The sequence below is a fragment of the Xenopus laevis genome, chromosome 9_10S (assembly GCF_017654675.1).
Source record: "Xenopus laevis strain J_2021 chromosome 9_10S, Xenopus_laevis_v10.1, whole genome shotgun sequence".
Lineage (NCBI taxonomy): Eukaryota > Metazoa > Chordata > Amphibia > Anura > Pipidae > Xenopus > Xenopus laevis.
In genome coordinates this window covers 113,588,414-113,602,096 of record NC_054388.1, presented here as the reverse complement: position 1 = coordinate 113,602,096, position 13,683 = coordinate 113,588,414, and the positions used below count along the sequence as shown (strand labels likewise).

The 13,683-nt window shown below is 36.5% G+C and overlaps 1 protein-coding gene across 3 annotated transcripts in view; it reads left to right on the top strand.

The window, feature by feature from the left end:
* Positions 1–13,683, top strand: part of LOC121398946 — a 99,831-nt gene that overhangs the window by 42,355 nt on the left and 43,793 nt on the right. For all 3 annotated transcript variants that reach the window (XM_041578579.1, XM_041578580.1, XM_041578578.1), the window contains one exon: positions 6,930–7,024. In XM_041578579.1, coding sequence (XP_041434513.1) covers positions 6,930–7,024 — 95 coding nt within the window. The remainder of the gene's footprint in view (positions 1–6,929; positions 7,025–13,683) is intronic.

Sequence of the window (13,683 nt, the reverse complement as noted above, 5' to 3'; positions counted from 1 at the left end):
GAGGTCGTTGCACCCTTTAAACAACTTTAAAATAATTTTTCTGGCCAGAAATGTCTTTTTTTAGCTTTTAAAATTCGCCTTCCCATTGAAGTCTATGGGGTTCGCGACGTTTGCGAACCGTTCGCATTTTTGACAAGTTTGTGAATATGTTCGCGAACTTTTTTTCCGACGTTCGCTACATCCCTACCAGTGAATGGCATTATGAGCAGCAATCATCATGGCTTTATGAAGGATAGGTCATGTCAGACAAATTTGATTTCTATGATGAGGTAAGTAAGATGCTTGAGCTGTATTAAAAGAGGCAGAGATTCACGAGAGGAGGGGGTCATTCTTCCACTGTATAGAGCACTGGTAAGGCCCCATCTAGAATATGCCGTACAGTTTTGGTCTCTATCACTCAAACAGGACATTATTGAATTAGAGAGGGTACAGAGAAGGGCAACTAAGCTGGTAAAGGGAAAATCTTAGCTATGAGGAAAGACTGGCCAAATTGGGGATGTTCACGCTGGAGAAGAGGCACTAAAGGGGTGATATGATAACTATGTATAAATATATAAGGGGATCATATAATAATCTCTCTAATGATTTATTTACCAGTAGCTCTTTCCAGCTGACACAAGGTCACCCATTCTGATTAGAAGAAAGGAGGTTCCACCTAAATATTCGGAATGGGTTTGTTACAGTGAGAGCTTTGAAGATGTGGAATTGTCTCCCTGAATCAGGGGTACAGGCTGATACATTAGATAGGTACAAGGAAGGGTCGGATGCTTTATTCACCAGTAGCTCCTCCCAGCAGACAGGAGGGAGCCAATGAGATTAGAGGAGGGAAAGGGGTGTTACAGGGAGAGCTGGGAAGTGAATCAGGGGTACAGGCTGATACATTAGATAGCTTTAAGAAAGGGTTGAATGGTGTTTAGAAAGTGAGCAATGGCAGGGTTATAGAAGATAGCTCATAGTACAAGTTGATCCAGGGACTAGTCCGATTGCCATTTTGGAGTCTGGAAGGAATTTTTTCCCCTCTGAGGCAAATTGCAGAGGCTTCAGATGCGGTTTTCTGTCTACCTCTGGATTAACTGGCAGTTAGGCAGGTTAAAATAGCGTTCAAAGGTTGAACTTGATGGACGTGTATCTTTTTTCAACCTAACTTACTATGTGTCCTGTACATTGATTTAAACAACACATTGACACATGTTTCAGTGCACTCTCATAGTGTAATGATAAATGTAAATCTGGATAACATTACCAGTTGTATTTATATTTACTACTTTCCTAACTGAATGCCAGTGGATATCAGTGATCTGCTTCTTCTTTGAAGCGTTGCTGTGTCTACTATTAATAGTGGCTAATATTAAATGAGACATATTGTGTGAAAAACAAGAATATACTAGTGCATTATAGAAGCAATGTGCTGAATAAAGCAGTGTTTCAGGTTGATTTATTGGAAATTTCCACAAAAACAATGCTTTTTTCACCCATCTGTTTCACTTGCTGCTACCTACTTTCCCAGGCTGTGCAGGGGAGCAGTTAGGATATGCCCACCCCTTATTTGAAACAGGGACTATAGCAGGTCTATAGCGAGCTCCAATAAAGGGGCCATTTTTAAAGTTAATATTTATTTTTGGCCCAATGTGAAACCAGCACCATATAATATTCATTATTGCCTGCAAGATTGGGGGGTTCAGTTATGCTATATGTCTCCTTTAAAATAATCAAGGCAATATGGATTTTGAGCAGTGGTAAACCAGTGTCATTTGTTTTGTAAATGTATTTTGTTATAAATTAACCACTACAACGTGAGCGTGCCCATTCTATGTTTTTATTCAGTTTGAAGTTTGACCAGAAGTGCTACTTGTTTTAGTGGTGCTTCTCTGATTTTTTTTTTTATTGTTTTGTGATGTAAAGTTTAATCATTGTTGTCTATCCTTTATCATCTTCATCATACTATTGTTGGGGTATTCATTCAATTCATATCAAGTACCACTTACCTTTCATTTTACTATTCATTCAGAATGATTCACTTAAAGAATAAGTAAACCTTTAAAATAAATGAATGTAAAATTGATGAGGGGGCTATTCTAAGCACTTGTAATTAACATTCATTATTTATTGTTTTTGATTAAGAAAGGTTTGGCTTGTAAGAACCTTGCTAATTAACAAATTTCACTTCCTGGAGGGAGGTATAAATTACTTGTACACGTTCAGCTTACACCATGGAAAAATAAGTAAACCCTCCTTCCTTCCACACACACCTACCCAATTATAGACTAAATAAGTGCTTAGTGCAATAAATAGATTTTTAAATCATAATTATATTACTAGCATGAGGCTTTATTATAAAGATAGTTATCTACGTGCTTAAGTCTCTGATTGATTGCTTATAAGAACATTTTAGGTGCTAAGTGCTATTTCAATGCATAAAGCAAATCTTCAATTGAATTAATTGACAACGGATTAACCACCATTAAAATAATACATTTAAAGTGCTAGTGCCACAAACTAATTGCAATCTCAGATTGCCAATGTGCAAACAAAATAAGTTAAAAATGATTTTATAAAAAACAGCCCCGGCTGTCTGGTGTAGGAAGTGAATTAATAAACCATTTATAATATACAAACCAAAACCAGCATTTGAGAAATAAAAGCTAGGAAATGGAAAATAGTTAAGAGGTAGAGAAGTCCCAATAATCTGCTGCCTGGTTGTATTTTCTAGGCCCAGAGACCCCACACTGGGGACTGTGGTCTCAAGTCTACCTTACTATCTTTGAAGGAAAGGTGAACTTCCCTATAAAACCACAAATCCCACAGAGCCTGAGCCTTATAGTTAAAGGGATGGAAGAAATACAAATGCGGTCAAAAATGGTTAAAATATCCAAAGTTAGAAAAGATTAATAAAAGCAATTTTTGGATTGCAATCCAATTGCTAAAATGCTAGCAGTTTGCCAACGCACGTTTCACCTTTGGCTTTATCAAGGCAAATCTGAATTCACTCATTTCAGATCACACTTTAAAAATGTTCTTGTTTGGGAAACCTCACGAGAATTACGCATTTACGCTGGTGTAATTACGCAGCGTATATTCATAAAACATATATCGCTGGTTTGTATGGAAGTTTAGACACTAGCATCATTACGCTGCATCCCATAGTAAAACACACAGTGAGCTTGCATAGACATTTAGACGCTGCGAATCAGCATATTAGGTCATTGTATAGGGCCTTTTGCTCCTCCCATGATTAGTTAGAAAACCTATGACAAATATGATGCCAATAGGGGGAGGAGCAGGGCACTGATTCATTTCTATATATATTGGAGTATTAAGTTTATAAAAAGTAGAAAAATATCATAATAAACTGGCAAAAATTTTAAATAGTTACAGGGTCTATAATGAAAAATTCCATACTGTAATTATATATATCATTGTATTATTAGCAATTCTCTGTGTTTAGCTCAAAAAAGGCATTAAATAGAATATTTTCATTAATCCCTCTAGGGAAAACTGTATTCAATTTGAATATCCAGTAGGTCTCACGTTTCAGTAATTCCTGCTCCCAAATTGATTTTGACAATGGGCCAAAATTTGATACTGGCAGGGTTCATGTTATGATACTGTTTAAAATGGCTCACAACTGTAGCTAGAGGGTTATCTGTTTTCTTTATATTATTGGCATTTTGAATCGAGCTGCAATGTTGTTGTACTCTTGATTTGAGCATATGTGTTGTCATTCCTACATATTGTTTCTGACATGGACATTCGAACACATATATGACTCCGTTCATCCTACAATTTATATAGTCATTTATCTGATGATTTTTTTAATAAATCAGTGAAGGTTGACATTTTCTTCATTTTGTCACAAACATTGCAGTTGCCACATGGAAAGCAGCCCTTAATATTTTTGGGTTTGCCTGAGTTTTCGAATATCGAAGTCAAAGGATTTACCGCAAATAGTTCGATCAAACGATTAAATCCTTCGTTCGATTCGAAGGATTTTAATCCATCGATCTAACGTTTTTTTTTGTTTTTTTTAATCTGAGTTTTAATAGGCCAGCTTGTTCTTTAAATAGTTCATGGGAGGAACAATTGTTTCAATCTCAGAAATTCTCCAACTGGGAGTGATCTCTTCACTGCATAAGGATGATGGCTAGAATATCTTAATAAGGAATTAGTAGCTGTTTCTTTCTAAAATTGGATGTAAGGAGTTTACCTTCATTTTTTGTCATGATGGATAGATCTAGGAATGAAACTGAATGTGAAATAATTGTAGTGTAGAATGAATCTCATCAGTTTTAACATCTGATTCGCCCATATGAGTATACAGAAAATATTGAAGAGCTTCCAGACCTAGTTTATGGTTTATGGAAGTATACAAAGATTCAACATCTAAGGTTATTAGCAAGGTATTTCCACCTATATGTATGTTGTTAATTTGATTAAGTACATCCATGGAGTCCCTAGCGTAGGATTCTAAATTTTCTACCAAAGATCTTATTCTTATAACTATATATTGGCTGGCCTTTTCAGTTAAATTGCCATTGCCTGAGATGATGGGTCTGCCTGGGGGTTTATCCACGTTTTTGTGTACCTTAGGTAACAGATAAAATTTTGCGATCCTAGGATAATCAATACTTAGAAAACTTTTTTCTTTTTTTTAATAATAGAGGTTTATGATTTCTTGCTACCTGATTCATCTCTTCAGAAATGTTTTTTAAGTAATAACTTTCTTGCAAACAGGTTGAGATCTTTTACAGCAGTGATCCCCAACCAGTAGCTCGCGAGCAACATGTTGCTCTCCAACTCCTTGGATGTTGCTCTCAGGGTCCTCAAAGCAGGTGTTTATTTTTGAATTCCAAGCTTGAAAGCAAGTTTTAATTGGATAAAAACTAAGTATACTGCCAAGTTGAGCCTCTTGTAGGCTGCCAGTCCACAAAGGGGCTACCAAATAGCCAATCATAGACTTTATTTAACACCCCAAGGGACTTTTTCATGCTTGCGTTGCTCCCCAAATCTTTTTACATTTGAATGTGGCTCACAAGTAACAAAGGTTGGGGATCCCTGTTTTACAGTATCAAATATATCCAATTGAAATGTTGGGGAGAATGAAAACCCCTTATTAAGCAGTTCAATGTGTGTTGTGTGTGAGAATGTGATTGGACAAATTAATTACTGTTAGTTCTTGTTCCTTATCTGATATTTTTTGGTTGGTGCATAATTTACTGTCTTCCTGTCTCTTAGCTAAGTTTTCTCTTTCTCTTTTACTATGAGACACATCGTAATGATGCCAGCGTAAAGATATCCCAAACACGAAAGTTTTTAAAAGTGTGATCTGTAACAAGTGAATTCAGCCTTGATAAAGCCAAAGGTGAAACATGCAAACTGCTAGCATTTTCGCAATTGGATTGAATTCCAAAAATTGTTTTTATTAATCTTTTCTAACTTTGGATATTTTAACCTTTTTTGACCACTGTGGGATTTGTGGTTTTATAGGGAAGTTCAGCTCTCCTTCAAAGATAGTAAGGTAGACTTGATACCACAGTCCCCAGTGCCCTACTTTCTCCCCGTGTGGGGTCCCAGGGCCTAGAAAATAAGACCAGGCAGTAGATTCTCAGGACTTCTCCACCTTTTATTTCTCAAATGCTGGTTATGGTCTGTATATTATAAATGGTTTATTAATTAATTTCCTACACTAGACAGCACGAGGCTGTTTTTTATAAAACCAATTCTAACTTATTTTGTTCGCACATTGGCAATCTGAGATTGCAATTAGTTTGTGGCACTAGCACTTTAAATGTATTAATTTAATGGTGGTTGATCTGTGGTCGATTAATCCAATTGAAGATTTTCTTTATACATTGAAATAGCCCTTAGCATTTTAAATGTTCTTATAAGCAATCAATCGGAGACTTAAGCACGCAGATAACTATATTTATAATAAAGCCTCATGCTAGTAATATAATTAAGATTTAAAAATCTATTTATTGCACTTATTTAGTCTATAATTGGGTAGGTGTGTGTGGATAGAAGGGGGTTTACTTCTTTTTACTTGGTGTATATTTATTGTTTTTATTCCAAGATATTAAGGGATACATGTAGTATTAATATGAATGAATTGTGTTACAACAGCTCCACCTGCTGGTCAGTTTCCCACCAGTCTGACTACCAAGTAGTTTAGGAAGTTGTCAGGAGAAAGAAAGAGGCTGCTCTGATGTTTTTCTGTTTAGGAATAAAATTAGAAACCTCTCTCAGATCTTTCCTAAGCAGATGAACATCACAGCAGCTTCTTTCTTTCTTCTGACAACTTCCTTGACTACTTGATGGTCAGACTGGCGAGAAACTGACCACCAGGGGGTGCTGTAACAAAATTCATTCATATTAACAGCTTAATATCTTGGAATGAAAAACAATAAATAATGAATGTACATTACAAAAGTGCTTAGATTTTATATTCATTTATTTTAAAGGTTTATTTATTGTTTAAAATGCTTACATGGCTGTGAATAATGCATGCTTTTTTTTGCAATGATCTAATGCTAATGTGCCATTTTTTAATACAAGGGTTCATTTAGTAGCATAGGTGCTAAACTTCATGTTTTGCAGTTACCCATGGCAACCAATGAGTAATTTGCTTTGTCCACTACAAAGCAAAAAAAATCAAAGCAAATATGTGATTGGTTGTTAATGGTAACTGCTGTGGTGCATAAATCTGCATCACAGTGTACTAATTTCAGTCTCATCACAAGTGGCCACATTTAGCTTACTCCTTTTGAGTAGCTGGAACGAAAAGTCACAAATCGGAACAAAGACTGCAATGTAGCCCTAGCTTGGCAGTCACCTGTAATAAGATCATAATCTCAGCTCCAAAAACATTATTAAGTTTCCATTCAGCATCTCATTGTTTATTTGTTTCATGCTGTTTAATATAAATGTTTCAGTTCAAGAGATGGAAGGATCTCAAGGCATTAAACTGGAATCTGAAGAGCAAGATTGGCCAAGTGAATGTGTAATGGAATGTGAGCTGTGTGGAAAGGTAATCATCTCATCCTACTAATACCAGAATTTCTACTTATTCTATGTTCTGTAGGGCTAATACTACACCTGGCATTTTTAAAAATCCCCTCAGTGGTGTAATTATACTAACGACTGCATATACACTAGCAGATCCAGCTAGGTGATTTGTTTTAAAGGTGTTGGTCACCTTTAAACTAACATTTACTGTACCATGATGTCGAAAATGTTATTTAGTTTCATTGTTTAACTATTTATGGGTTTTGATTTATTTCACTTTTTGTTCATCAGCTCTCTAGTTTGGAATGTTATCAGTTAACTGCTTGTTAGGAGCCAAAATGCCCTAGAGGGTAGAGGGTCTGAAAAGAAAGATAAGTAAAGGATAAGTAAACCTTTAAAATAAGTGAATGTAAAATTGATGTGGGATCTATTGTAAGCACTTTTGCAATTTACATTATTATTCTTTTTTCATTCAAAGATATTAAAGGATACATGTACTGTTAATATGAATGAATTTTGTTCCAACAGTGCCACTTGCTGGTCAGTTTCCCACCAGTCTGACCCCCAAGTAGTCAAGGAAGTTGTCAGGAGAAAGAATGAGGCTGCTCTAATTGTAGTGTTTTGGTAGCTGAGGATGAGTAGAGTATAACAGGGCTTTATTAGAAGGTTCATGCAGCCATTACACTTCAACAATAACCAACTCTAATCCTTTAAAATGTATAAAAAGTACTGTGTATTCACAGTATAACTATTGTGTACAGTAACACCTACAGGCCATTTGTATAAACACCACATATCCCCCTATAGTAAGAAAGCATTTGGACAAATGTAATAAACAACAATAATGCATCTTAAAGCAATATTATACTTTCTCTTACATAACATAGTCCTTGGTCCATGCAGGTAGTTTTCTGATTCTCTCAGTATGCCATATAGGTTCACTTTCTTCAGGCCTATTGCAGTTGACCTCAGGAGTAGGAAAATGTCCTTCATCATCAAATGGAGCTTCTCCAAAGTCATATCTAGCAGGAGCAAGTTAACTTGCATTCCATATGCGTCCATCAGACAGTTCATATGTGTATGGTCCTAATGGCATCTCACTTTAAGTGGTGTAGTAAATTTAGATTGTCCTTGTTTCAGTAGTCCTGGTTTCTTAATTCTGACTAAAGATCCAGGCTGAAAGTGCACTTCTCTTGCACCACATTTTCTGTCAGTATAAGCCTTGCATTTGGCTTGTTGATGTTTGACAATATCAGCAGTAGATGATTTTGTAGGCATAGTATTTTGTTGAAGTTTGATGTCTGCAACATGTAACTTAGTGCACATCTGTCTGCCGTGTAATAATTCAGCTGGAGATGATTGGGCTGTTGCATGGCACGTTGCTCTGTAGTTATGTAGGAAATCTGTTGTAAATACTTTCCAAGATTTCCCAGTAAGATTTGCTGTCTGTAGTGCTTTCAGACTTCGCTCGATTTCTCCATTTGCTTGTGGGTAATACACTGAAGATTTCCTATGCACAATATTCCTCTCTCTCTCAGAAAGAATTCAAACTCAGATGAGACAAACTGTGGTCCGTTGTCTGAAATTAACTCCTTTGGATTACCTTCTCTACTGAAGACTGTAGACAGAAATGTTATTACTGTAACTGATGTTATGTGAGAAACACAGTTTTAGGCCATTTACTGTATTAGTCTATCAAGGTTATAGCAAATCTGCAGTCTATAGGATCATCTGCAAAAGGACCCACAATATCAATAGCAAGTTTTTCCCATGATGAATCAGGAAATAGTACTGGCTGAAGTGGTGGTGAAATTTTAGACACTGGTTGTGTGGCAGGCACTGGTGCTGTAGTAATGAGACCATCAACTAATTGTAGGTTTAATACAGCAAAGAGATCCCTTCCAAGTATAGCAGTTCCCTTATTCACAATGTGAAAGTCACATTTTGCAGTATTTGATTCATATTGTACAGTCACTGGCAAGCAATCAAGCACAGGGCAGGTGCAACAAGCAGATCTTTTGTAAAGTATTTCAAGAAAATCTCCTTTGGTAGTATAGAAACAGCTGAAACTGTATCAAGCATCAGGTTAATGGAGTGTCCCTTGTCAGCAGAAGCAGTATTGACATTGACAGTGCATATAAACTTAAGCAATGGGTGAATTTGTCCCGTTTTGTTTCACAGCAAAATTTGACGCTCGTGACGGTTTCGCCGCCGCCGACAATTTCAACGCCATCAAATTTTCCCCATAACTAACTTGTCTGGAATAAATGTATCAGCATTATCCACACTTAATACTGTAACATGTGGAGCAGTGACTTTATGAACATCTTTATTACAACTACGGCAGATCTTAGCAAAATATCCTACCTTTTTGTATTTGCGGCACTGTAAATCTTTTGCAGGACATGTAGCATAATTTGGAGTGTGTTGTGTTGAACCACAGCAAAAGCAGTATTTTTTATTTGTATTTGCTGCACGATTTTGCAGTGTAGGTGAATCCCTTTCATTAGCACTGTATTTTGCCTGTGCATTATTAGGCCACAGTGCTGAATTCACAGTCTGTACATTCCTAGCAGTTGCCCAACTGAGAGTTTTAGCCTCTGCCACTGCTGTTTCAATTTGGCTAGCAACTGTAATAGCCTTTGCAAGGGTTAAATCTTACTCTAGGAGTAGTCCCTCTCTAATGCGCGGTGAATTCATTTTTTCCACTATTTGGTCTCCTAGCATTTCATCTATTAGGTTACCAAACTCACAGGTAACAGCTCTTTCAAAGCTGCTAATTGTTCTGTGGATTCGCCATTATGCTGTCCACGTTGGCGGAATTTATTTCTTTCAGCAACCACATTTACTCTTGGCACAAAAAAGTTCTTTATAGTAGTAAGTGCAGTTTCACAAGTCTCATCAGGTAATGGTAATGTATAGAATATATGCTGTACCTCTGCTCCCAGGCAGTGAAAAAGTAAAGCACACTTTCAAGCAGTAGAAGGTAGGCTCACCAGGGTTTGGGAGAAAAGGTGGTAGAAGAGACATCTCGTCACCTATTTGTTGTGTTTTTGTAGCCGAGAATGAGTAGAGTATAACAGGGCTTTATTAGTAGGTTCATGCAGCCATTAAATTTTAACAGTAACCATCTCTAATCCTTTAATAAGCTGAAAGTACGGTGTATTCACAGTATAACTATTGTGTACAGTGACACCTACAGGCTATTTGTATAAACACCACACTAATGTTCTTCTGCTTCAAATCTTTCCTATGCAGAAGAACATCAGATCAGTCTCTTTCTTTATCCTAACAACTTCCTTGACTACTTGCTGGTCAGACTGTGGGAAACTGACCAGCAGGTGGCGCTGTTGTAACAAAATTCATTCATATTAACAGTACATGTATCCCTTAATATCTTGGAATGAAAAAATTAATAATGAATGTAAAGTGCTTAGTATAGCCCCCTCATCAATTTTACATTCACTTATTTTAAAGGTTTACTTCATTTAATAAAATATGGCAGTAGAAATAACCATACAATTGTAGCCTCAAAAAGCAGTAGTTTTATGGATGCTGGGGTTAGTGACCCCATTTGGAAGTGGGAAAGAGTCAGAAAATGAAGGCAAATAATTTTAAAAAAAACTATAAAAAAGAAAAAATGAACACCAGTGGAAAAGTTGCTTATAATTGCTAAAAGTTAATTTAAAGATGAACCACACCTTTCCAATACTACATTGCGATTACCAGTTCTTATTTCCCTCGATGCATTGCATCATTATATTGGGTAATTATGTTAAAAACTGATGCAGGGAACCATAATTTAAGTAATGATGCAGTGATGCATTCCCATTTCTTGTGCCATCTTGAAAATGCAGTGTATTTCAGCCGCATGTGGTGGCTACCACTGAACTTGCTTTGCCATCAATTCTCATAGAAATATAATGGCATTTTCAGCCAACTCCTAAAAAATGCACTGTCCTGTGTTGCTTGGTGCATTTTCGCCCATCAGAAATGCATGCAAAAGCTTTTTTTAAAGGAGACAAATAGGATTAAAAAAACCCTAATTTTGTAGGCAATTATTAGTAATATATGGTGTTGCTTTTACATGGTGCTAAAAATTAATATTATCTTTACAAATAGCCCCTTTATTGGAGCTCCCTATCAATGTTCTCTGGTCCCTGTCTGTGTCTCAAATGAGGGGTGGGCGTGTCCTAATGGTCCCTGCCAGAAGCACAGTAGGAGGGGGACAGCCAATCACAGCCCTGCAGTCACACAAGCACAGACAGGCTTCAGTTCCCTATCAGGTCCTGCTAGCTGCTGATTGGTTCCTGTCCTACAGTGCAGTGAGCTGAGTGCACAGCCTGGGAATTCAGGGAGCAGCAAGTGGAAGAGAAGGGAGGGATTATTAGAGGTTTTGCAGAAATATTCAACAAATCAGCCTGAAGCACTACTTTTTTAATCACAATTCTTCTATATCTTAATCAGTATAATGCACTAGTACATTCTTATTTTTTACACAATATGTCTCCTGTGTAGTCAGTGATTAATAATAAATGGCACCTAATTTGTATCTGATTTGAAACAAACTGTTTCCTTTTATTAGAGTTACTTGATTGGAGTGTCTAACAGTTCTTTCCCAGAAGCACCGTAGGATTTGGGTAGCTGATCACACTTCTTTACACAAAAAAACAACCTGCAGTTTCCTGTTAGGTCTGTATAATTGCCGATTGGTTGCCATCCCACAGTGATAGTGCTAAAAACATAAGCACATTCCATCTGTGTTTAGAAATGTGTAATGCTATGGCAAATATGTGTTTCTGACACTATGGGCTGATTTATTATGAACTGACTAAGGAGATTGGGTATATTGTTCTAAAAAATTTTGTGTTTTTTTATCATGATTGTGTGTGTGGGTTTTTTTTTTCTTCATAACTGTGTTTTTTTTTTTCAAAAATATAAATCACACCGTCCAAATCTGGCAAGATTGTAATTTCTCAAAGAAAATTTTTTATTTTTTAGCATACCCTATTGTCTTTGTTCATTCTTAAAGGATACTATCATGGGAAAACATGTTTTTTTCAAAATGCTCAAAAAGTTCAATATGTTAATAGTGCTGCCTCCGCAGACTTCTGCTCTGAAATCCATTTTTCAAAAGAAAAAACAAATTTTTATTATATTTAATTTTGAAATCTGATATAGGGCTAGATATATTGTCAGTTTCCCAGGTGCCTTGTGCCTTGTGCTTTGATAAACTTCAGTCACTCTTTACTACCGCACTGTAAATTTCAGCACATCAGCAGAACAATCGAAAGTTAGCCAGATAAAAGCTCCCTGGTAGATCTAAGAACAGCACTCAATAGTAAAATCCAGGTCCCACTGCAACTCCTTCAGTTACATTGAGTAGGAGAAACAGCCTGCCAGAAAGCAGTTCCATCCTAAAGTGCTGGCTCTTTCTGAAAGCACATGACCAGGAAAATTGACCTGAGGTGCACCTACACACCAATATTACAACTAAAATATATACACTTGTTGGTTTAGGAATTACATTTTATATGGTGAAGTGAATTATTTGCAGTGTAAACAATGTAATTTAGAAACAAGAACTACACCATAACATCATTATAGAATCCCTTTAATCAATCAGCCCCCTCATGTGCATTTAATGGCAAAATGCGACCTCATTTATCTATGGTTGGAAACTTACAAAAACTTATCATTAATAGTCAAGTTATAAACTGGGCTTCACCAGGCCACAATACTTTTTTTTATTTTGTGGGAGTCCATTTTTTTGTTTTTCTTGTGATCCATGCAAGCCTCTATCAAATCTTTCCTAAGCAGAAGAACATCAGAGCAGACTCTTTTGTTCTCCTGACAAATTCCTTGACTACTTGCTGGTCAGACTGGTGGGAAAATGACCAGCAGGTGGCGCTGTTGTAACAAAATTCATTCATATTAAATAAGTAAACCTTTAAAATAAGTGAATTTAAAATTGACAAATTCATTCCAGGTTTCTTTTAATATTTTGGAATAAAAAATAAATAAATAATGAATGTAAATGAAAAAAGTGTTTAGAATAGCACCCATATCAATTTTACATTTCACTTATTTTAAATGTTTACTTATCCTTTAAGAGGGAAATAAATGAGCTGGAGAGAGAGCAGAATTGTGCAACCAAACTGGTTAGAGAGAAGGAAGATTTAAACTATGAGGGGAGACTGTCATGGTTGTCGTTGTTTTCTCTGGAAAAAAGACACTTGAGAGGGGACATGATTACATTTTACATTATACATTATAGTACATTAGAGGACATTATAGATGAATAGCAGGGGACCTTTTTACCCATAAAGAGAATCGCCGAACCAGAGGTCCCCCCTTCAGACTAGAGGAAAAGAACTTTCATTTAAAGGAACAGAGTAGGTGGTTCATCACAGTGAGGACAGTGAGGATGTGGAATGCAGTGCAGGATGATGTTGTGATGGCAATTCTGCTAATGCATTTAACCCATGTATTTTTGGAATGTACACATCCCCCCCGAATCCACAGTTTGATGCCCAATCTACTTAGTGCATACTTATTTGATGGCTTACATTTACACTAATTTATAAACACTGCCAGTTTTATGTGGGATTATAGCACTATACCAATGAGAAAGGGAGTGGGAAGCTCCTGAAACGTTTGGCTTTTTACTCCACATAATAA